Raw genomic sequence first — 22,833 nt, 5'->3', positions numbered from 1 at the left:
ACCTCTGTGGAGACAGATAAGCTTCCTCCCACCAGGGTGCTGGGCTTCCAAACACTACCCACCTCCACTGATCTCCGTCCTGCTGGAGTCACTCCAAGTCCCTGCCCAGGACAATGGAGATCCCTAAAACCACAGCTCCCGTGGCCCTGGTGGGGGTGCAGTGCTGAAATTCCTCTGTCAACTACAAAATGTAGTCACCACCTGAAAATAGAGAGTTGTGTTATTTTATTTGGTGCAAATGTTAGGACTTCAAGCCAGGGAGGTAGTGTCTCAGGTAGCATGGAGGAGGCCAGGGAAGGAGTCAGGATTATAGGAGTTTGCCACAATGGGGGCAGGCAGTCAGCACCTCAAAGGATTACTGTTAATTAAGGAAAATCAGATACCTCAAGGAATTTAATGCTCGCTCTTCTCCATATGAGAAGATGCAAGAGTCTGGGATTATTGACATCATTCCTTTCATGCATCTCAGCTACCTGGGGGCAGCATCCTGTCCTTTTGATTTCTCACATGCCCCCTCCTGCAGCTCCTCAGCAGTCACCAAAGGGGCTGGCGGCATCTCCTGGATCTGAGTCGCAGGCCTTGTTTCCCTTTTGGGAACCTCGTTCACATTTGGAGGTCCGAAATCACTGAGGGATATTACATCCTTGATTGTTGATGCCTCAGGCCAACTGCAGGATAGTGGTGGCCAGACGGAGCAGCCATGGACCCACAGCAGCCAAGGGTACAGGGACAGCCCATGTGTCCATGGATGGATAAATGGGACAGATAGCACGTGGTCCCTCCACACCCCGGAGCATCCCTCAGCCCTGAAAGAGAAGCCCTGACACTTGCTACCACGTGGACGGACCCTGAGAACATGATGCTCAGTGAGAGAAGCAGACACAGAAGGGCATGCAGGGTGTGATTCCACTGATGGGAAACATCTAGAACAGGCAGGGACCATGCACAGGGCCATTCGTGTCGGCCCAGGAGGTGGGAATGTCGCTATTCTCTGCGGGGGCTTCAGCTTTTCTGCAGGCTAGAGAATGCACACAGGAAAGGCTGGTGCGTCCTATGGGCTCAGGCTTTTGGCCCTCTCCCTCTACAGGTGGGCAAGCATGGCATTCATCTTGCAAAGCCCCAAACCTTTGAAGACAATCGACATCCATCCATCCATATTGGGGCTCCCCAACCCTGGACTGCTGATATGGAGGGGGTCACCCTCTGTGGGATGTCCTGGGTATTGCAGGGTGTGGAGCCACACCACCTGCTCAATGCCAGATTTCCAAGTCCTGGGGACCACAGATGTCTCTGGGGCAGAATCACCCCCAGTGAGACCCCCTGGTCTATGGGAGAGAATAGATGTGAGGGGGTGCGTGATGGAACCCCCATGGAATGGCATGGATGGCCCACTTCTCCCTCCGCCCCACACTTGGCCAGGTGGGAGCACTGCCACACTCAGTGTTGAGGGGAGGACTAGACACAGCCCAGAAACCTTGGGGGGTACAGCAGACAGGACCCACTTCAGGAATGGGAACCTGGAGGTAGGAACCTTGCTGGGGTGGAGGCTTGGGGGATCCTGTTGTGTTGACCTGGGCACTGAGTACAGTGGTGTTTTGTTTGCCTGGGGTATTTGTCAAGCATCCAGCGATCCTCCAATGCCCAGAGGACACCATCATGCAGTTTTAATTCAGTTCTGACCCTCTCTGCCTGGAGTCAGTGCAGAACCCACAGCTTAAGGGCTCAGTCCACAACCCTGTCCCCTTCTCATACCAGTCCCGAGTCCTCTGTGACCCCTGAACTTCTTACCGTCCAACTAGCTGTGTGTCATGGTTCCTGCCACCCCTCTCCCTGGGTCTGACCAATTTGTTACAGCAAACAAATGGGACCTAATTTAACTTAAAAGCTTTTGCACAGCAAAGGAAACTACCAACAAAACAAAAAGAGAGCCCACAGGATGGGAGAAAATATTTGCAGATGAAGTGACCCACAGGGATTAATCTCCAAAATATACAAACAGCTCATGAAGCTCAGTATCAAAAAAAAAAAAAAAACTAATCAAAAAAACAAGAAGACCTAAACAGACATTTCTCCAAAGAAGACAGACAGATGGTCAATAGGTACATGAAAAGATGCTCAACATTACTAATTATCAGAGAAATGTAAATCAAAACTACAGTGAAATATCACCTCATACCAGTCAGAATGACCATTGTTCAAACATCTAAGAATTACAAATGCTGGAGAGGGTGTGGAGAAAAGGGAACCCTTTGTCCCAGAGTTTTAGGTACAAAGGGCTTCTAGCCTGGTCCCTCCTGTCCTGGATGTGAACTCAGGTGGTTGAAAGAGGCTCATTAGGAGGGTTTTAGGAGCCGTGTGCCAGGACAGGATTCAGCAGTTTGGTTTGTGGAAAATCACCAGCTGTTGTGACCTGGGTGCGTTCTGTATATAGGTGACACCTCCATAAACAGTTAAAGGTTAACAAGGCACTTGCCCCTGCAGACCCATCAATCTTGGGTTGGGTTATCCAGTCCTGAGAGAACATCAGAGAAAAAATAGCTCCGTGGAAGGATGCTCTCCAAAACCCCTGACCTGTGCCCCCACCCCCGACTTCCCAGGCCATTGAAAGAGGCACAGCCCAGGGGGATCCCAGAGAGGCCTGAACATCACAGGGGACCCTGAAAAGTCCTGGGGCTGAGAGGATGTCAGGGAACCCAAGGAGAGGTGAATATGGGCTTCGGTTGATAATAACATATCAAGATTAGTTCATTGATTGTGACAGCTTCCCTGGTGGCTCAGATTGTAAAGAATCTGCCTGCCAGTGCGGGAGACATGAGTTTGATCTGATCCCTGTGTTTCAGGAAGGGGGACCCCTTCCAGGGCCCGAAACTGGACTCTTGTCTAACATGTGGAAATGAATTGTCTGAGGAGACACATGTGCTGACAAAGCAAGAGATTTTATTGGGAAAGGCACCCGAATGGAGAGCAGTAGGGTAAGGGAACCCAGAACAGCTCTGACATGTGGCTTGCAGTCTCGGGTTTTATGGTGATGGGATTATTTTCCGGGTTGTCTTTAGCCAATCATTCTGAGTCAGAGCCCTTCCTGGTGGTGCACGCCTTGTTCAACTAAGATGGATGCCAGATAGAAGGATTCTGGGAGGTGGTCGGACATGTGGTGTCTCGTTTTGACCTTTCCCAAACTCTTCTGGTTGGTGGAGACTTATTAGTTCCATGTTCCTTACCAGGACCTCCTGTTGTAAAACAACTCAGATGGAAATGGTTATTATGGTGCCTGGCCAGGCTGGGCAGTTTCAATCAGTGTGCTTCCCCTAACACCTGGATTGGGAAGATCCCCTGGAGGAGAAAATGGTAACCCACTCCAGTATTCTTGCCTGGGAAATTCCATGGATGGAGGAACCTGGTGGGCTACAGTTCATGGGGTCATAAAGAGTCAGACACGACAGAGCACCAGGCACATCATAATAAGAATCTCGTCAACTGAAGGGGAAGGAACACTTGGAGACTTGGTACTCTCTTCATTGTTTTCTGTAAATATAAAACTGTTCTAGGGACTTCTCTGGTTGTCTAGTGGCTAGACTGCACGCTCCCAATGCAGGGAACACGGGTTTGATCCCTGATGGGAGAACTGAAATCCTGCATGCTGCATGGCACGCCCCCCCAAAAAAAGACAGATAAAAGAACCTTTAGCAATTTAAAAAAGAAAAATGAGTTGAGTAGATTCCTTCTCCTTTTTGTCCTTCCTTTTCTCTGGCTCTGAAATAAAGACATAAGCGTTTCCCAAAGCGTCTTACCACCTTGCAGGAGGCCTGGAACTCACAGTGCTCAGAAGACAGGAAATTCTGCCGCATCACCAGAAGAGAAAAGCTATTGCCTTGTGATGGGCAAACTCACCTTCTGGGCTGCCTGACCAGCGGCCTTTCCTGCTCAGAACACCCTTGGATGAGCACAGAAGGTGCTGCCAGAGACCGTTGCTTCCTGGGAAAAATGTTTCGATGGAGGAGGAGAGATGATTTTCTCTCCTGAGCGAGACAAGCCTGCAAGAAGTGAGGGATCTTCTGGGGTCGGTGGTGCAGATTCCACAGGGCTTGGGTTGCTCATGTGCATGTCTTGCTGTCAGAGCAGCAAACCCTTGATCGAGATATGTGCATTTCCTTGTGTGGGAGGGAGGGAGGGAGAGATGGGCCTGAGTAAGTCCTGCGACCCAGCCTTGGCCCCCCAGGGCAGTCTGGGGGCTCCTCGGGGAGGCTGCCACCTCCATGAGATGCACCAGCAACAAAGCCAAATGGACAGATGGACAGATGGACAGTGGAGGAAGAAGCAAGCACTTCAGCTGCTCCTGGGAGAAACCTGCGTGGCGGGAGTTGGGTAGGGGTAGGGGTGGGGGGCTGGGGGGGGGCAGGCACCTAGGTGTCTGGTGTGCGGTTATTTCAGTGTGGCTGTTTGAGCGTTTTCATAATAAAAGCAGAAGATTCTACCAGAAAATATGGGTTTTCTCACACTGTTCCACACAGAGTCTGTCACCACATGGTCCAGCAATTTCTCTCTGCCTCATCAGAGCACACTCAGGAGAACTAAAAACACATCCACATATGCCTTGGCACCCGTGGCCACAGTAGCCATGGTGGAAGCAAGCTAGGTGTCCATGGAGCAGACATACACACACGAGTCCCCCACACATGGGGCATCCCTCAGCTCTGAAGAAGAGAGAAGCCCTGACACTCGCTACCACGTGGAGGGACCCTGAGAACACGAGCTTAGTGAGAGAAGCAGACACAGAAGGACACGAAGGGTGTGATTCCACTGATGGGAAACGTCCAGAACAGGCTGATCTACAGACACAGAGAGTGGGTTCCTGGTTGTCAGGGGCCGGGGAGGAGGTGGTGTTGCTTTTGGGGTGCTGAAAAGTTCTGGAACTAGATAGAGGTACTGGATGCACAACCCTGGGAATGCACTGAAAACCCCTGAATTACACACTGTTTAAAAGGGTGAATTGCATGGCATGTGAATTATATCTCAATAAAGACAAACTAAGATCATGGCATCCGGTCCCATCACTTCCTGGCAAATAGATGGGGAAACAATGGAAACAGTGACAGACTATTTTCTTGGGCTCCAAAATCACTGCAGATGGTGACTGCAGTCATGAAATTAAAAGATGCTTGCTTCTTGGAAGAAAAGCTATGACCAACCTAGACAGCCTATTCAAAAGCAGAGACATTACTTCGCTGACAAACGTCTGTATAGTCAAAGCTGTGGTTTTTCCAGTAGTCATGTATGGATGTGAGAGTTGGACCATAAAGGAAGCTGAGTGCTGAAGTATTGATGCTTTTGAACTGTGCTGTTGGAGAAGACTCTTGAGAGTCCCTTGGACTGCAAGGAGATCAAAGCAGTCAATCCTAAAGGAAATCAGTCCTGAATATTCATTGGAAGGACTGATGCCAGAGCTAAAGCTCTGACACTTTGGCCACCTGATGCAAAGAACTGACTCATTGCAAAAGACCCTGATGCTAGGAAAGAGGGAGAAGGCAATGGCACCCCACTCCGGTACTCTTGCCTGGAGAATCCCATGGGTGGAGGAGCCTGGTAGGCTGGAGTCCATGGGGTCGCTAAGAGTCGGACACAACTGAGCGACTTCACTTTCACTTTTCACTTTTGTGCATTGGAGAAGGAAATGGCAACCCACTCCAGTATTCTTGCCTGGAGAATCCCAGGGACGGCGGAGCCTGGTGGGCTGCCGTCTATGGGGTCGCACAGAGTCGGACACGACTGAAGTGACTTAGCAGCAGCAGCAGCAGCAGCAGCTAGGAAAGACTGAAGGCAGGAGGAGATGGGGATGACAAAGGATGAGATGGTAGGGTTGTATCACTGACTCGATGGACATGAGTTTGAGCAAGCTCCAGGAGTTGGTGATGGACAGGGAAGCCTGGTGTGCTACAGTGCATGGGGTTGCAAAGAGTTGGACACAACTGAGTGACTGAACTGAAAGATGGTGGTGGTTGATGGTTTAGCTGCTAAGGCATGACTGACTCTTGTGACACCATTGATTGTAGCCCACCAGGCTTTTCTGTCCATGGGATTCTCCCAGCAAGAATACTGGAGTGGGTTATCATGCCCTCCTCCAGGGGACCTTCCCAGCCCAGGAATGGAACCCGGGTCTCCTACATTGCAGGCAAATTCTGAGCCAGCAGAGAAGCCCACTAAACACAGAACCAAAGTCAAAAAGATAAGGAAGGAGATTCGGGGGCCTTTTCTCCATTTCTCCCTTTGGCCCCCAGTGCCCATGGGCCTTGGCCGTGGCTGGCCCTCCCATGCAGCCTGAAAAGTGCAACCCATTCTGTAGGTGGCAAACCCGAGGCCCAAGGCCTGCAGGAGGCTCAAGCAGTTTTATTATTATGGTGTATTGGTCCCCTGATACATCCTGGCCCCTGGCTGCCCTGCTGCAGGATGCCCCTTGGAACACAGAATCAGGGCCACCTCTGGAGGGTCAAGGTGAGGGAGGTGAGCCATTGTGGCGGAGGACCTTCTTGATCCAGGGCATGTAGGGGGCCACAGCGACAGCCACGGGGGGTTTGAAGATGTCGGTGCAATTCTCAGAGCTGAAGGACAGGATTCCAGCCACTTGGCCTCTTTTGCACACCACCGGCCCTCCTGAGTCCCCCTGTGGAGGCAATGGAGCACCAGTCACCTCCTGATGAAGGGGGCCGCTTATCCAGTGGGAGGGGATGGAAGGCTGATTCCAGGGCAGAGACCCCCGTCTATCCCCTTCCCCCACCTCCTTTAGTCCCTTCTCAGTTCCTTTCTTGCCTGGTAACTCTCTCTGTGCCCTCTTCCCGCCCCAGGGCCTTTGCACATGCTCCGTCTATGCCCTGATGTTTCTAGGTGCTGGAGTTCAAAGCCTAGCTCTGCCACCCGCTGTGTAACCATGGGCAAACTGCTTAGTCTCTCCGTGCCTCAGTTTCTGCACTTGAGAAGTGGGCGCCTGCTCCTTCCCAGCTTCAGGACCTCCAGGGAAGGGAGGGAGCCAGGCTCACCTGGGCGCCCCCACCCCCAGCACCCGCACCTTGCAGGGGGCCTGGTTCTTGGAGTCAGCTGCCAGGCAGATCATGTGGGAGCTGATGTTGCCGTGCCAGAACCGACTGTTGTTGCACATCCTGGTGTCCAACACATGCACGTCCAGCTCCTGCAGCACCCTGGCCAGGTTCCCAGGCTGGTGGGTCAGGCCCCAGCCGGCCAGGCTGCACCGGGTGCCTGTGGCCACCATCTGGCGCCCTCGGGGCAACGCCAGGGGCTGGATGGTCCTGCTGGGCTTCACCTTCCCGTCCAGCTATAGGGACAGGAAGAGGCAGGTGAGTAGGTGAGGGGATGCTGGGGGAGGAGAACACAGCGGGAGGGGCAGTGGGAAGGTGAGTCTGGGGAAGGGGACAGTAGGGGAGGGGAGCCCGGGGGAGGGGACCTGGAACTACCATTCCTCCCACTGGCAGCACCTTTAGCAGTGCGAGGTCATTCTCCAGATGAGGGACTGGCTTGTATTCGGGGTGCCGGACCACTTTCCTGATGCGGTAGATAGGGCTGATCTCTCCCAGCACATGAAGCCCCAGCACAAGCCTCAGCTGCTGCGTCCTGGGGGCGGCAGGGTTGGGGTGTGGGGGTGCTGCAGGATTTGTGGGGGGCGGCAGGCCTGGGTGTGAGCCCCAGCCCTCCCAGGCTCTGGCCCAGGGGCACTCTCAGTACTGCACCCCCTCACCCGGCTTCTTTCTGCAGTCCTTCCCCTGCCCAGTCTGGTCTTCTCCCTGCCTCCTCCAGGAAGCCTTCCCTGCTCCCGCCTCACCCCAGACTCCTGTCCAGCCATGCCTGAAGGCTGTCTCTTTTCCATGTTTTCAGTTACTTGAATAAACAGACCCCCTTTGATTACTTCTCTGGGTTTGATCTGCGGTCTTTGTTACTGGCCAGTCCAGAGGTAGGACAGCTCTGGGATGGCTTTACCTGGTGGTTTCACAATGGCGTCATGCACCCAGGTTCCTCTCTGTGTTGGCCCTGCCACCCTCATAGGCCAGCTCTGTCCCTGTGGCCACAGGTGGGAGACACACTCCTGGGTGTCACAAGAGACCCACCTCTGTCCATTTGGAAGGTTCTTTTTTATAGCAAATAAGCTGCCCCCAGGAATCCTCGCAGCCTAATGTCACATACACAAATAAGGTTGCTGTGATGTACTATTGCCTCAGCAATCACTGCAGAGGGGAAGGGGACCCCCTCACAACACTACAGTTGACTTAAATCTCTCCAGACCCACCTCCTGGTGGGAATGGGGAAACCAGGATAGGTCTGGGGACATCTGGTGTGATGGGGTGGGGCTGGGTCACTCACGGCTGGGTCAGGCAGTGGGCAGCTGTCAACACCCAATTTTGGTGCAGGAGCACCCCACCACATTGGTGTGAGCCAGACGACTTCTGCAGCGAGACCATGTATGGGCGTGAGTGGGGGACAGCGTCTCGACCCCCGATGATGTGGGTCTCGAAGGTGTTGCCTCCTGGGGAGAGGGAGAGAAAAGGCCAGGTTAGGACTGGGTGCCCCACCCCTGCCTTGACACTCTGACTCCAGCTCCAAGGCCCTGGATGGAATGTTCTGGAATTAGACTATGGTGATAGTTGCACAACTCCAAATGCGCTAAAATTCTCTGACTTGTACCCTTTAACTGGGTAAATTGCATAGTATGTGAATGACATCTCAATAAAGCTGCCATAAAAATTGTTTTAAAACCAATCATGGGGACTTACCAGTTTTCCAATGCAGGGACAAGGATTGGATCCCACATGCCCTGGGATGTGGCCAGAAATTTTTTGGAAAATTGTGAATTAAAAATGATTGATAAAAAGCATTTTAATGTAAATTAGCTTAAAAAAATCTACCTGTGATTCCCCATCATGCTTTAATTTTTAAAATCTGTTTTTAAAAATTTTGGCCGTGCTGCATGGCATGTGGGATCTTAGCTCCCTGGCTAGGGGTCAAACCCATGCCCCCTGCAGTGGAAACATGACTCCTAACTCCTGGGCCACCAGGGAAGTCCCTCCTTCATGCGTTAAACATCCAAACTCATGACTCACAAGACACACCTCAGCTGACCCTGCTTCCTTCACACTTGCCCCCATCCCCTCCAGCACTCCGGTCTCCCTGCTGTTGATGGATGGATGATGGATGAGGATGGATGGATAACAGATGGATGGATGGATGCATGGAATGGAAGAAAGGAAAGAAGGAAGGGAGAAAGGATGATGGGTGGGTGGTGGGAACCCCTATCCTGCTGGGTCACCAGTTGATCACAGTGAACCTGGCTGGATAACAATCCAGCCAGGCCAGCATGGTGGGATGCCCACCATCCCACCCAGTCTGCATCTCATGCTCCCAGGTGCCATTTATGAACAAGTGTATACAATCTGGGGAGGTAGCCAGCTGGGGCTGAAATTCCAGCTCCGTCCCTCCTAGCGGGGCGGTCCTGTGAAGGCTGCCTCGCTCGTGGGGCTGTGGTTTCCTTCTCTGCACTTCCTGGGTGCTGCTGGGGAGCAAACAGCCTGCACCTGTCCCACATGCTGCGAATCCAGCTCCACCAGAGCCCCACGGCCGCCTCTCAAGACAACAACCAGGCGCACATGCGCGACCTCACCCTGGAGAGGCCTGGTGGGATCCACCATGAAGGGGCGAATACAGCGCCCCTCCGTGGTTCCTCCGGAAAATGCATCATCCGAGCCCAGCCTGGGGACGCAGCCCAGGGCCGCGGTCGGAGGACTTGGGGGAGATGGAGATGCTACCAGAGCACAGGGGACCGAGAACAGCAGGACGACTAGATCCTGCTCACTGAGGACACCGTGTGGACAACTGGAGTGAGGTCTGTAGGTGAGCTGAGGGGAAGGATGCTGAGAATCCATCCTGTGACAGGATGGCCTGTTCCCAGCACACACACATAACCCGCCCCCCACCCCCGACACACACACATAAGCACACGGACACACATACGCACACGCACACATATGCACATGCACACACACACATACATGCCAAAGAGTTTAGGGGTGAGGGGCAGTGCATCTAAATCTCATTCTCAAATGGTTCAGGAAAATAATGATAAACACATATTTGTATTTTGTATACACACCAAGGGGTGGGGTAGGTTGGGGGGGATGATAAAGCAATGGAGGCAAAATGTTTACCACCGAGGGATTAGGAGAAAAGGAAAGTTGTCTGCAGGACTCTCCTGATTTCTCTGTGAAAGTGGAAAGAAGTCAGAAGGAAAAAAATCGGGGGGCTTCCCTGGTGGTCCCGAGGCTAGGACTCTGTATCTCCAGTGCAGGGGGCGTGGGTTTGGTCCCTGGTGAGGGAACTAGATCCCACATGCAGCGACTAAGAATTCACATGTCAAAACTAAAGATCCTGCTTGCTGCAACAAAGATTGATGATCTTGCGTGCCACCAAAGATTCGGTGCAGCCAAAATAAACACATTTTTCTTTTTAATTCAAGAAAGGAAAAGAACCTCACATCTGCCAAGCCTTGCCCTCACCCTCAGGCCTCACTCAGAAGAAGTCATGACAGCCATATGGAGATGAAACTGACAGACCCTCGGTCACCCAAGCTGTGAAACCAAAATCTTCCCCAACAGCAAGTCCCATCACCCCAGGAAGAAGCCCCGAACTGTTAGCAACCCACTTCACACCTTTTTTTTTCTTTAGTGGTTGCTTTTTCTTTTTTTCACTTTTTAAAAAACTGATGTATAGTTGATTTACCATGTGTTAGTTTCAGGTGTATAGCAAATATATATATATATATATATATAATATATATATATTATTCAGTTATATACATATACATGTATATTATATATATATATTCATCCCTGGGTCTGGAAGATCCCCTGAAGGAGGGCATGGCAGTCCACTCCAGGATTCTTGCCTGGAGAATCTCATGGACAGAAGAGCCTGGCGGGCTACAGTCTACGGGGTTGTGAAGAGCTGGACATGACTGAGCGACTAACACTCACATTTATATTCTTTTTCAGGTTCTTTTTCAATTTTAGGTTATTACAGGATATTTGGTATAGTTCCCTGTGCCAAACAGTAGAACCTTGCTGTATGTTTTATATATACTTGTAGTTATTTAGTCACTAAGTCACGTCTGACTCTTTGTGACCCCATGAACTATATAGCCCCCGAGGCTCCTCTGTCCATGGGATTTCTCAGGCAAGAATACTGGAGTGGATTGCCAGTTTTTCTCAGGGGGATCTTCCCGACTCAAGGATCAAACCCTCATCTCTTGTGTCTCCTGCATTGGGAGGCAAATTCTTTACCGCTGAGCCACCTGGGAAGCCCTTTATGTATCTGTTAATTCGAAACTTCTAATTTATTCCTTTTTTTTTTAATTTAAAAATTTTGGCCATCCTGAATGATAGCTTTCAGGATCTTATTTCTCTGACCAGGGATAAAACCCATGTCCCCTGCAATGGAAGCTTAGAGTCCCAACTAGGGGACCAACAGAGAAGTCCCCCACTCCACTTTAAATAAAAAAAAAAATATTGTTGGAGGAAAGTGAAGCTCCCTCCCTGCCGCCCCGCTTCCTGCTCTGGAGCCTCCTTCCAGAAATATTTCATCTGGGGAAGGGGAACGGGCTCAGAAGAGAAACCCTCAGGACGACGGGCGTCCTCCGCCCTTTGCTCTTTGCTTTCCCCACAAGCTCTTTTCGAGGCTGTTTCATGGACAGCCATCTCGTGCTCTGGGGGCCACTGACGTTTTTTCAGTGAGTCCTGTCTGGGGACAGGGAAATTGTATCCAGTCTGTTTCTTCACCCCCCTGCCCTGCCCCTCGCCATGGACCCTGGGTGCCGCAGCTCCAGCCTCAGTGTCCCCACCTCGCTCACCTGCCCACAGGGCTTCCAGGACCACCAGCAGGAGCAGCATCTTGGATCTGGGGGGCCTCCACGGTTCTGGCCCCGAGCCCCAGCACAGTTCACACCCACCCTTCCTGTGGGGGAGGGAGGTGACATTCACAGCTGCGGATGATTCCACATCACCCCCAGGTGTTTCTGAAAGATATGCACTCTTTGGAGACAAAACCCCGTCACCATGATCACATCTGAAAAATTTACAGGAATCCCTATTGAGCATCTAATACCCCGTCATGTTCCACCTCCCAGCTCAGCCGTGGTGTTGTGTGGTTTCAGCTCCATCATTTCCTTGCCCTGTTGTCTCATTGTGGCAAAATACGCACACCATAAATGCAGCATCCTAACTGTATTTAAATGCACAGCTTATGGCATTAGGTACGTTCACATTGTCATGGGATCACCCTCACCATCATCTCCAGAACGTCATCTTCCCAAACTGAAGCTCAGTCCTCATGAACACTGACTCCCCAGCCCCACCCCCAGCCCGTGGCCCCACCAAATACTTCCTGTCTCTGGATCTGACTCCTCTAGGGACCTCCTGTGAGTGGAATCAGTGTGTGTCCTTCTGGATCTGGTTTCTCTGAGTATTATGTTCTCAAGGTTCATACATGGTGTAGCAGGTGTCAGAATCTTTCTTTCTAAAGGCAGAATAATATTCCAGCTTGTGGAGGGACCACATTGTATTTATCCATCATCTGTGTGTTTATCCCTCCATCTGTCCATGGATATCTGGGGTCTTTTAGATTTTGGCTGTTATGAATAAAGATGGTATGAAACTCATTTGTTATGAGCACCCTGGGGCTCCTGCAAGTCTAAGGGTCCTAGCCAGGCTCATCTGGGTCCTCCCTCCTTCAGTTCACCCTTCTCCTTGCAGCCCTCAACACCATGGGACCCAGACCAGCCAATCAGAGCATTCCCTATACCCTCTGGCCATAGAGATTGGTTGTGGGCAGAGGACCAATTTAAACCCTGCACCAGCTCAGTGAAGATGAGGGCCCATTTTTCTTCTGGAACTTTCCAGAAACAGCCTTCATGTTGCTGGACTTGGAAAGATACCAGCCTGGTATCACCCTGGTGGGACCAGGGTGAGAGGCTTCTGCCTGAAAATGAGGAAGCTGACCACATACTCAGTGCCTGAAACCACATGCATTTACTCTCTCGTGGGGCAAACATCCACATGTGGGTTCCTCTGGGGCTCCAGAGAATCATTTCCTGCCCTTCCAGTCTAAAGACACAGATGCCGGGGGTCGGGGAATGGACATTTTTGGAGCTGCTCTTCTGCTGCCCACAGGTTGGGGAGTGACAAGAGTCTGGGCTGGAGCCAGTGCTATGCCTGAAACCCCTGCCCGCCAGTCATGGAAGTCACACTTGAGTCGGTGTGAATTGGGTTTTCCTCTCCTGTGATACTGAAAGGGTCGTGATAAATAAATATGACTTGGCTGAAAAATGGGTCAGAGAGGCAGACAGGCTCATCCCAGTACTGGCTCTGCAGCAGGGGCCTACTGTCCACCTCTCCTTCAGTGGCGTCTGGCACACAAGGCTCTGGAGCCATTTCCGCATAGGAGGGTGTGAGGCCAGAGTTAGGTTTAAGAGAAATGGGTATTTATAGTGTGTTCTTATGTCCAACCTTGTTTAATCCTAATGACCCCAGGAAGCAGGTTTCGTTAGTGTTTGGGGCTGGGAGAGGGGGTTGTTCATCAGATTTACCAGGTAAAAAAAACTGGGCAACAGCTTATATTTGAGTTTCAGATACACAAGTAACTTTTTGGTACAATTAAGTCCCAGACATTACATGGGATTACACTTATTCCATGTATCCCATTACATGTTTACCTGAAGTCCACAAGGCAGACCCAAGCTTGAGATGAGACCCCGGTTAGAAGGATAGGACTCCTAGGCCTTGGTCAGTTGTGTGGATCCAAGCCACAAGCCTCACTCTCTGGAGGGCAGCCCATGTCCCTTCCCTTTGTTTCCGGGCTCATACCTGCCCCTGCTTGTCCTGTGCAGAGGTGGCAGTGCCAGGTCACTCAGGTGGCAGAAACTGTTCCGACGCTGGGCTCTTATTCTCCAGGCCCCAAGGCTCTGGTCACCTCAGTGGTGGAGGGTGAACCCCCAACCTACACAAGCCAAGTGTGAAGCAGGGTGAATGCTGAGTCTGGGCCCGTCATTACATGGCAGCGAAAGCCTAGGGGCAGGGGGAACGGGTCCCAGGAGCAGAAGGGCTGGACCCCCAGGCCTGAGGGTTATGGCAGGTTGCAGACGCGCCTATAAACGACCAGGAAGTGTTTCTGACTTCTGACACAGAGACTGTGTTACCATCACTCAAGCTTTAAAGCTGCAGCTCAAAAGCAGCTAAATGTGGGTGAAGAAATGCGTATGTCTTTGTTCCAATAAAACTTTTATTTACAAAATGGGCAGTGACAAAGCCTGGCTGGAGGCCTTGGCTGCGGGCTCTGGGGTCTCCACACTGGCTGGTGGCTCCTACGGCCTGGGCACCAGCGCCTACTGGGTTCAAAGGACACACAGCCCTGGACACCACCAGCACGGAGGACACTGCCCGGGAGCTGGAGCTCAGTACCCCCAGGGCCTCTCAGCCCCAAGTGTGCCCCCGGGCCCTTCCTGCCCAGAGCCCAGGTCCCTGTGGCCCCTCCCCCTAGTCAGACGACCCAACAGGAGGCCCCGGGAGCTTCCAGGCTCAGAGGGGCGGCTGAAGTCTCCCGTTGTGGATCACATGCCCGTCACTAGAGCCTGTGCCCTTGCCTGGGTCCCACCGACCTTGGGGCCAAGGAGAGGTTGGTCCTTGGGCTTCTCATAAAGTTGCTTTATTTAAATTCCAAACAAATCAAAGCAAAGAGAAGAGGTGACCCCAAGTCAATCCGTCCACTCACAAGCCGGGACCCTGAGTCTCTGGCCTGCAGGCGGGGCAGGCAGGCTAGGGTCCCTGAGCAGCGTCTGGCCCACGCGGTGCCCAGGGACGCGAGCCCGGCGGCCTCCCTGGAGGCGGAGATGGGGTGGACGGCGCCGGGCCATGCGGCGCCCGGAGGTAGTGGCGGCGGCAGACAGTCGGGCGGCTGAGGTAAAATTTGTAAGTTTATTCGCAGGGATGTAGTGTCAGGACTCTTCGGTGCCTGAGTCATCCTCATCGTCCCCGAAGCAGCTGTCAGCCTCAGCCTCGCCATCCTCGTAGTAGTCGTCATAGAAGAGGTCGGAGCCCTCGTCCGGCACTGGGGCCTTGGTCTTCACACAGTACTCAGCCAGTGTGGTGGGTACCTTCACGCCATCCCGCTCTGCATCCACCTTGGTCCCCAGGACCTGCTTTCTGCGGAGAGACACAGGTCAGCCTTGCTGTGGTCGGTGGCCCCAGACCCGCGCAGGCGCTCCCGTGGAACAGTGCAGGGCACCCAGGGGTGACACCAGCACCAGGGGGCGCCCAGAGCAGATGGAGCCAGATCCCTCAAGGGACAGCCCATGTGTGCCCCAGAAACCCAGGGGTTTCTGCTCACACACAGGTGCACACGCACACACATGTGCACAGAATGGGGTGACCATGGGCTAAGGAAGAGGCAGAGCGTGGGTTCTGAACCAGGAAGGTGTCAGCTCATCAGGAAGAGAAACACAGATCCCAGCTGCTGAGGAAAAAGCTGGGTGAAGTGGGAGCAGCCAGGGTGCTGGGCCGGCTCTGTAGGCGGGGGAATTGCTCAGCACCGCAGGGGAAGGCCGGCCACAGGGCGGTGCCCCCGGCAGATGCTCAGCACACTGCCGCCAGGCCGGGTCCCAAGTCCTCCCCTCTCTTCACTTGAGTATCTTGCCATGACTGGCATCATGTCTTCTGCATGTGCTTCCCCACTGGGGCTCTGACTGCACCTGCTGCCCCTGGGGTCCCACCTTCCGATGGTGCCGCTGGGCTCTCTTGAGCTCTCGCCGTGAGGTCGCGAGGCTGGCCCACAGGCACAGGTCTCTACAGCTCCGCAGGCACAGCGACACAGCAGGTGAGTGTGGGTGCTGGTGAGAACAAGGACTCATTTCTCAGGGTAAATGCTGGGGGTGGGGGAAGAGACTAGGTCGTCATGGAAACACGCGTCTGACCTACTTGCTTTTCTAAGACACAAAGAACAGACCAAAAACCTCCTCAGAAGAGACTTATGAAAGAGTTAAGTTTGTCGTGACATAAGTCACAAGTCCCAGGAGAACAAGTGAGAAAGAGCAGTGATCACAGACCAGCTCACAGGACACAGCAGACACAACCAGGCGGAATGTGCAGGCCCAGGGGCGCTGTTGGCACGGCCGGCACTCAGGGGAGTTTTGTATAGACTCTCCCGCCAGGTCATGTACCCTGCTCACAGGGGAGAGAACAGGAGGCCAGGGTAATGAGAGCGCTCCCCTGGCCAACTCCTGACAGATGCACTGCTTTCATAGCCAGGAAAAAATGACTTTCCTTAAATGAAGACCTTTCCTAAACACGCTGATCCCACCCGGCTTTGCTGCCTTTAGAAAATGATTCCAAGTCTCAGAACTGCAGCGCCAGTGAGACTCACTTTCATGAGGTGAGAAAACAGACCACCTTGCACAGCTTGGGCCTGGTCACACATGGAGAACCCACTCCTGAGGAGACCTGTGGGGAAAAGCCAAGGGCCAAGCGCACATGATCACGCCCCAGTGTGCAGGGTCTTCACACAGGGCAGAGCAGGGGTCGGGAATCACTGCCCTTCTAGTTACAAAACCAGGGAAGATGGCAAGACCCTGCTGAATCCTGGCAGACAGCAGGGTGTGTTAACTCCATGTGAGGTACATGCCCTCACACCACACACACGAGACACACACACATGCCCCACAACACACACAGCATGTCCACATGTGACGGTACATACGTGGACCACACGCTTCATGAGAGAAAAATCCTGGCCTTTCTGGCAGGAGGAGGAGGGCCCAGACCCCTGGGCCGCTCACCGGATGATGTCCGTGTACTCGCGGTCCTTGCCTTTGCTCTCTTTCCACTTCCTGTACATCACAGAGGCGTCCACGTTGGCTGGCGAGAAGGTGTTGGGTTCGTTGAGGAGGGAGATGACACTCAGGAGGATGGTCCTGGAGGAGCAGGAGTTGGCGTGGGGGAATCCATGGCCCAGAGTACTGCCTGGGAGCCTCCCACCCTGACCCTCATCCTCTGCCGCATGCCTAGCTCCTGGGATAGGACGTGGGGTGGGCAGCCAAGGCCAGGACCACCTTTGCTCAGGTGAAGCAGGCTTGTCCCCTCCCCAGGGTGTTCCTCCTGCAAAATGGTTTCCCCAGGCCACCCACGCTCAGACCTGGGCTGAATGAAGGGCGCTGGGTGTAAGGCAGGGTGAGCGTAGCCCGCAGGACAAAGGGGACTGTGTTCTCTGGGGCTCAAGGAAGGAGGGGGGACCCCTGGGGTAGGCAGACAGGATTCCCCGAAAAGTGAAAGTCGCCGTGTCTGACTCTTCGCAACCCCATGGACTATACAGTCCATGGAATTCTCCAGATCAGAATACTGGAGTGGGTAGCCTTTCCGGTCTCCAGGGGATCTTCCCAACCCAGGGACTGAACCCAGGTCTCCCGCACTGCAGGCGGATTCTTTACAGCTGAGCCACAAGGGAAGTCCAGGATTCCCTGAGAATGTTACCAAAGGTGGGTGGGGTAGTGGGTGGCAAAAGATGGGGGAAAGGCTGGCAGAGACAGGGCGTGTGTGTGCAAGGACAGGAAGTTGCGCTCGCCCCGTGTCCACCCCCCAGGGCGGGCCTGTCTGACGCCCTCACCTGACATTCTGCGTGGGGTTCCACCGCTCCGAGGGCAGCTCCCCGCTCTGGGGGTCATCCACCGGAGGGTGGAGAATAGAGATGCAAACGTCCCCAGTCTGTGAGATATGGGGGGGCAGGGAAGGGTCAGCACCCACATGGCTCCTGTCCCCATGCCCCCCTATCCTCACATAGCCCAAGGGCATGCTCACCTCGTAGATGTTGGGGTGCCACATCTTGGTCAGGAACCGAAAGGCGGGAGGGGAGTAAGGGTAGTCGATGGGGAACTTGAGGCGTGCCTGGTGGGGGGAGAGCAGGGGGCTCAGTGAGTCAGGCCACCCACAGCAGTTGGCCTGGGACCCGCCTGCCTCTGGCGCCCCTCACGGGCCTGGGGTGTTCATGGAGTCACCTGAGCCAAGCCGACCCTGGTTCCTGCCTTGTTGCCAGGTGTGGGCAGCCCTGGGGAGCAGCCCCAAGGCCTGTGGTGGGACCAGAGCCCGGGGCTGGCTACCTGAGCACCATGCTGGGCGCCCAGCCTCAGTCTCCAGCTCGTGGGGAGGATTAAAATAGATGCGTGTTCACTAGGCAGGCACTGGGGGTGGAGATGAGTCAGCGCCGGGCCCTCTGCCTGCAGGTGTCAGCCCTGGGGTGTCAGAAGGTAGCCGGGAAGGTCATGGGAAGACAGAGGAGGGCCCCTGGGGGAGATCTGTGTCCCGGACTCAGCCTGTTCATGCCCCAGTCCAGGGACCCTGTCAGTGCTTCAGGCTCTCGGGGCCCCATGGGGCACCTCTGCTATGTCCCCTCTCCTCCTATCATTGGAGAATCACCCTCTAGGATAGGAGACACTGGGGTCAAGGGGGAGGCTCTCTGTTCTGGAGTGAGCCAACTCTGAACTCAGGTCTCAGACCCTGCCCCATCGTCTCCTGCAAGCCCAGGGCTGGGTTTCTAAGTGATAGCCCGAGCCCAGCTGAGGCCTCTTCTGCCCCAGGCACCCACCAGGTCCCAGAGGTGCCTTCACCACTGTGTCAACTGAGGCTCGGTGGAAAGTAACATGCCCAGGGGCGCACAGCATGCAGCTGTGGAGGGACTCCCCGACCCGGTCTCTGGGGCACCCCTCAGCACAGCACACGCTTCCTGGGGCCCCTGCAGCTCATAAGGGGGAACGGGTGAGGCTGGGCAGCTGAGAGGGAGGCACTGAGAAACCATGGTGACCCCCAGGCACTTCTAGCATCCATGTCCTCTCCCCACTGAGCACCCAACCACAGTGTGACAGGAGGATCCAAGGGTGGCAGAACCACCGTGGGTCCCTTGCTGCCTTCCTTAAGGCCAGCCGACAGCAGACAGGATCAGGTGCGCCCCCTCTCCAGGCCATCCTTCTCTAGAAAACCAGGCTTATACCAAAACTGCCCGGGAGGCCCTACCCACAATCCCTTGCAAACAGTAGGCAACAGCCAGGAACCCAGGTTCGTTCTTTTCAGGCCAGAGTCCTGGCCTGGCCTTAGGTAGGACTCCCTATTCCTGCTCTGAGCAGGGCTCTTATCCTCACAGTCAGCTGCTCCCAGAAGCAGACAAAAGGGGCTTGTGGGAGGGGGGGCTGGTCAAACCATTTGGTGATCAGCCCCAAACGCAGGCCCTGTGTGGAGAAGATGGACTCCAGATCAGATCTCAGCCTAGGGCTGTCGACTTGCAATCCCCCATCCAACTCTGGCAACCAGAGAACCTCAACCAGGGATCACCCAGTAGTTCAGCTTGCTCCCTTAAGGCCAACAGCAGGCTTGGCTAAAATGCTAGCCAAGAGTGCAAACACAGACATCTGCCAGGGCAGCACCAGCCTGCCCTGCTCCCGCCCAGGCCTCCCAGCCAGGCCCACTGGGACCTTGGCAGGCAGTGACCATGTTCCAGCCGTGAGTCCAGGACCCACCTCCCTCGCAAGGCAACCCCCTGCCTTATCCCCCTTGCTTAAGGAGCAAAGTCCTTTGATCTGGGAGATATCCTCCCAAGGCCACATCTGGACTCACAGCCTGTTCAGGTTTTGGCCTGAGTTCTAGTCCACACTGGACTGAGACACAGCCAGTCCCAGGGACAGCCCATGCCTCACTGCTCCCAACAATGGTTATTAACAGGGAACTGCTCAGAACTCAGTCACCACAAAGGGCCTAGGAGCGGCCCAGAGCAAGCAATTCAGGCCCAAAAAGCTGCTTGATCAGCAGGACAGGAGAAACGCCAGCTAGGCCACAGAGGAGCCAGAGCTTCTGAGGCCGGGCCTGTGTGGGTTCTGCAGTGTGGCTCCCAGGAACAGGACAAAATGTGGGCACGAGGATCGAACGGAACAGGTTATGTAAAGATCATGGTGAAGCCCAGAGGACCTGGCCCACTGCTACTTGCCAGGGTGGCCGCTTTCCAAGCCAATCCTGGCCGCCAAGCCCATCCAGGCCTTTGTTGGAACCCGAGCAAGCGGCCGAGCCAGCCCCCAGGCAGCAGGCCTCCATTCCCTTTCCCAAGGCCAGGGCTCTTCACAACAGTGCTGGCCGGTCCTGGGGAGGCCTCTTTGTCTGCTCTGGGCAGCAAGTACAGGCGGGAGGAGGGGGGCGGGCACCAGGGCCTGGGGGAAGCAAAGGCCATGCACCCAAAGGGACAGGATGGTCCCGGGTCTCCCCACTGGAGGCTTGAAGTGGCCTTAGGGGACCTGGCGCTTCTCAAGGACTCTTGGGGCTGGAGAGGAAGAGGGGGTGACCGAGGGCCCTCAACACACCAGAGGAGACCAGGCAGAGGAGCAAGGGGAGGGGGCCCCGCGAGAAGGAGGAGGAAGAAAGGAACCCCACGAGGAGCAGGGACAGTGGGAGTGGGCCCTGCCAGGGGAGTGGGTAGGGGACAGAGGTGGGGGAGGGAGCCCGAAGAGCTGGAGAAGGGGTCGCCACCCCTCCCACCCCGCCGCTCACCTTGAAGTAGCCGCCCTCGTAGTAGGTGTTGGGGGGTCCGAAGATGGCCACCTCCCAGTTGTACAGGTCGCCCTCGTCCACCAGGGTCACCCGGAAGCCCTCCACCGGCTCCTCTTGCAGCCCCTTGAGCTCCAGCAACAACGCCTTCTGCGAGCTGGGCACCAGCGGCCGGGCCATGGCGGCGGCGGAAGGGCCCGGGGCCCGGGGCGCGGGCCGGGGGGCCGCGGGGCCGCGGGACGGGCCGGGGCCGGCTTCCTCCTCTGCGCCGCCGCCGCCGCCGCCTCCGCCTCCGCCGCCGCCGCCCGGAGTCCCCGGGCGCTCCACTCGCTCTGCGCCGCCGCCTGGTGCTTGCCTCCGCTGCCGCGCCCCGCCCCCGCCGAGGGCGCCTGCGCGCCGCCCGCCCCGATCGCGCCTGCGCGCCCGCCCGCGGGGCACGCCGGGAAGCGACCCCTCCCCCGGCCGCCGAGCGCGCCGCCGGGAGCCGGGGGCCGCGCGCGCAGGCGCTTTGGCGCTTCCGATCCCCTGGAAGGCCGCCGCCGCCCCGGCTCGGACTAGCTCCCCGGACGCCTGTGCGTGGGGCCGCGGGCAGGGCAGCGCTGCGCCGCTCTGCCCGGCCCGCCGCGCTTTGGGGGCCTTTTTGTGACGTCCCGGCGCGGGGCGGGGCCGGGCCGGGGCGGTGCCGGCGCGAGCCTCAGTTTCCCCACCCGGGACCCGGTCCGGCCGCCCCAGACGCTCGAGCGGGGAGGGTTCTGTCGCTCGCAGCCCTCTCCCCACTCGGCGCACCTTCTGCAGCCTTGACTCGGCACCCGTCCCACCGGAACCCCAGATCAGAGTCCTGATTCTAGCTGCTCCCTGGGCCCGGACGCCCACTCAGATCTGGATGGGAGTGTAGGGGTAGGGCGTGGCTTCCATCCCTGCACGTCCGCAGGTGACAGCTCTCCATGAAGGTGGGCTTGGCACCCTTGGCCCTTGGTGGCCTCGTGGCGGGGGACCCGGACTGCCAACAGCTGCACCAACACCTGGGGCAGGGCTGAGCCTCTTCCTTCTCCCAGGTGCCCTGACATCTGGCCCTGGGCCGTTCACCACTGAGGACAGGCAGGTAGACCTGTCTGGGGGAGGAAAACAAAATGTCATCTGTGGGGACGAATGGAGGACTCTGAGAACCCTGGGCAGAGTAGCAGCTTCATCAGTACAGAGAGCTCTGCCCTGCACCCTGTGGGACGTGGAGGGGACCCTCGTCTATAAACCGGGCTGCACACCCTGCTTTGTCTAGTGTTCTAAGTGTTTTCTGTTCCTCCTTCTCTGCCCATAGCATCAACATCATATCATTGGCTGCACCAGTTTGTTGATCAGTAGTAATTAGAATGAATTATGATTCTTCTAGAGAAGTTTGCCAACATACACCCCACATCACAGGAGTTTTGGGGTGGGTGGGGGCTCAGCTGGAAAATGTAAAGGGTAAAGGGAGGTGCCAGGTTTATGGACCCTCCAGCCAGTCCCCCCCACATAAGGCTGTGTCGCTCCAGGAAAGCCCACACCTTGGACTCTGAAACATCCTGGGGTGGTGGCCACCTGGGGTTTCTACTTGCCTGTTTTCCAGCCATAGCACCTCCATTTTCCTGTGGAGGTACCCATTTTTAGCCTGCAAGGTTTGAATTGGACTGACCCCCAGCCCTGGCTGCAGAGCTGGGTCATCCAACCAATGTCCTAGGGCCCCTGGCTGGAGTGGTTCATTTGGGGACAGCATGTGACTTGGTCTTTTTCTGGGGACACGATGCTGGTGTGGCTGAGCTGGGAGAACTTGGGCCTGCAGCTAAAGGACCATCTCATCACCACGAGGCCTGTGAAAAAAGTTGGCCCTCAGGAAGGCTGAGCTACCTGATGGGAATGTGCTGATGATCCTGTTTGTGCTCTGGATCCAGCCATGCCTGACCTCCCCTTGCAGTAATGCAAGTAATTAAATTATTTCTTTTTTTGTTAAGCCAGTTTGAGTTGAGCCTTCCATCACATGCCATAGAAGAGCCCTGAATTCAAATCTAGGTTCTGCCATAAACTTGGAAATGATCCTCAAATGCTAAACCTTCCAGAACTGTGAGATAATGAACTTGTGTTGTTGTGGGGTTTTTCTGGGGTTTTGTTTTTCAAGTGGTTTGTTACTGCAGCCACAGGAAATGAATACCCTGGCTTCTGTGAGTGTAGATTCTTCCTCTGGAAAAGT

At 55.1% G+C, this 22,833-nt stretch overlaps 2 protein-coding genes across 8 annotated transcripts; both read right to left on the bottom strand.

The window, feature by feature from the left end:
• Positions 1-6,368: 6,368 nt before the first annotated feature.
• Positions 6,369-12,023, bottom strand: GZMM (granzyme M). The gene is made up of 5 exons (XM_019963642.2): positions 11,900-12,023; positions 8,365-8,527; positions 7,485-7,620; positions 7,061-7,324; positions 6,369-6,658 (listed from the first exon to the last, which is right to left on the bottom strand). The coding sequence occupies exons 1-5, from the start codon at positions 11,937-11,939 to the stop codon at positions 6,485-6,487; spliced, it is 777 nt and encodes a 258-aa protein (XP_019819201.2). The 5' UTR covers positions 11,940-12,023; the 3' UTR covers positions 6,369-6,484.
• A 2,709-nt stretch (positions 12,024-14,732) lies between these two features.
• Positions 14,733-20,967, bottom strand: CDC34 (cell division cycle 34, ubiqiutin conjugating enzyme). Of its 7 annotated transcripts, none has more exons than XM_019964825.2 (6): positions 20,616-20,949; positions 17,889-17,975; positions 17,698-17,795; positions 16,874-17,008; positions 15,812-15,928; positions 14,733-15,241 (listed from the first exon to the last, which is right to left on the bottom strand). In XM_019964825.2, the coding sequence occupies exons 1-6, from the start codon at positions 20,790-20,792 to the stop codon at positions 15,199-15,201; spliced, it is 657 nt and encodes a 218-aa protein (XP_019820384.1). In that variant the 5' UTR covers positions 20,793-20,949; the 3' UTR covers positions 14,733-15,198. The 7 variants fall into 7 exon arrangements, with proteins under 7 accessions (XP_019820384.1, XP_019820381.1, XP_019820386.1 ...); XM_019964822.2 differs by having other exon boundaries at positions 14,733-15,245; positions 20,616-20,940; XM_019964827.2 differs by lacking the exon at positions 17,698-17,795 and having other exon boundaries at positions 14,733-15,245; positions 20,616-20,967.
• Positions 20,968-22,833: the final 1,866 nt, after the last annotated feature.

Source organism: Bos indicus, chromosome 7 (assembly GCF_029378745.1).
Source record: "Bos indicus isolate NIAB-ARS_2022 breed Sahiwal x Tharparkar chromosome 7, NIAB-ARS_B.indTharparkar_mat_pri_1.0, whole genome shotgun sequence".
Taxonomy (NCBI): domain Eukaryota; kingdom Metazoa; phylum Chordata; class Mammalia; order Artiodactyla; family Bovidae; genus Bos; species Bos indicus.
Note: the sequence above shows the minus strand (reverse complement) of the source record. Positions and strands in the feature narration are given on the sequence as shown.

Coding starts and splice junctions, on each gene's coding strand:
- GZMM (XM_019963642.2), bottom strand. CDS start 11,939: ATGCTGCTCCTGCTGGTGGTCCTGGAAGCCCTGTGGGCAG. Junction 7,325..7,484: donor ATGACCTCGCACTGCTAAAG/GTGCTGCCAGTG, acceptor CTGTCCCTATAG/CTGGACGGGAAGGTGAAGCC. Junction 6,659..7,060: donor AGAACCAGGCCCCCTGCAAG/GTGCGGGTGCTG, acceptor TTGCCTCCACAG/GGGGACTCAGGAGGGCCGGT.
- CDC34 (XM_019964822.2), bottom strand. CDS start 20,792: ATGGCCCGGCCGCTGGTGCCCAGCTCGCAGAAGGCGTTGTTGCTGGAG. Junction 15,929..16,873: donor GAGTACACGGACATCATCCG/GTGAGCGGCCCA, acceptor TGTTCTCACCAG/CACCCACACTCACCTGCTGT. Junction 15,246..15,811: donor CCCAGCGGCACCATCGGAAG/GTGGGACCCCAG, acceptor GTCTCTCCGCAG/AAAGCAGGTCCTGGGGACCA.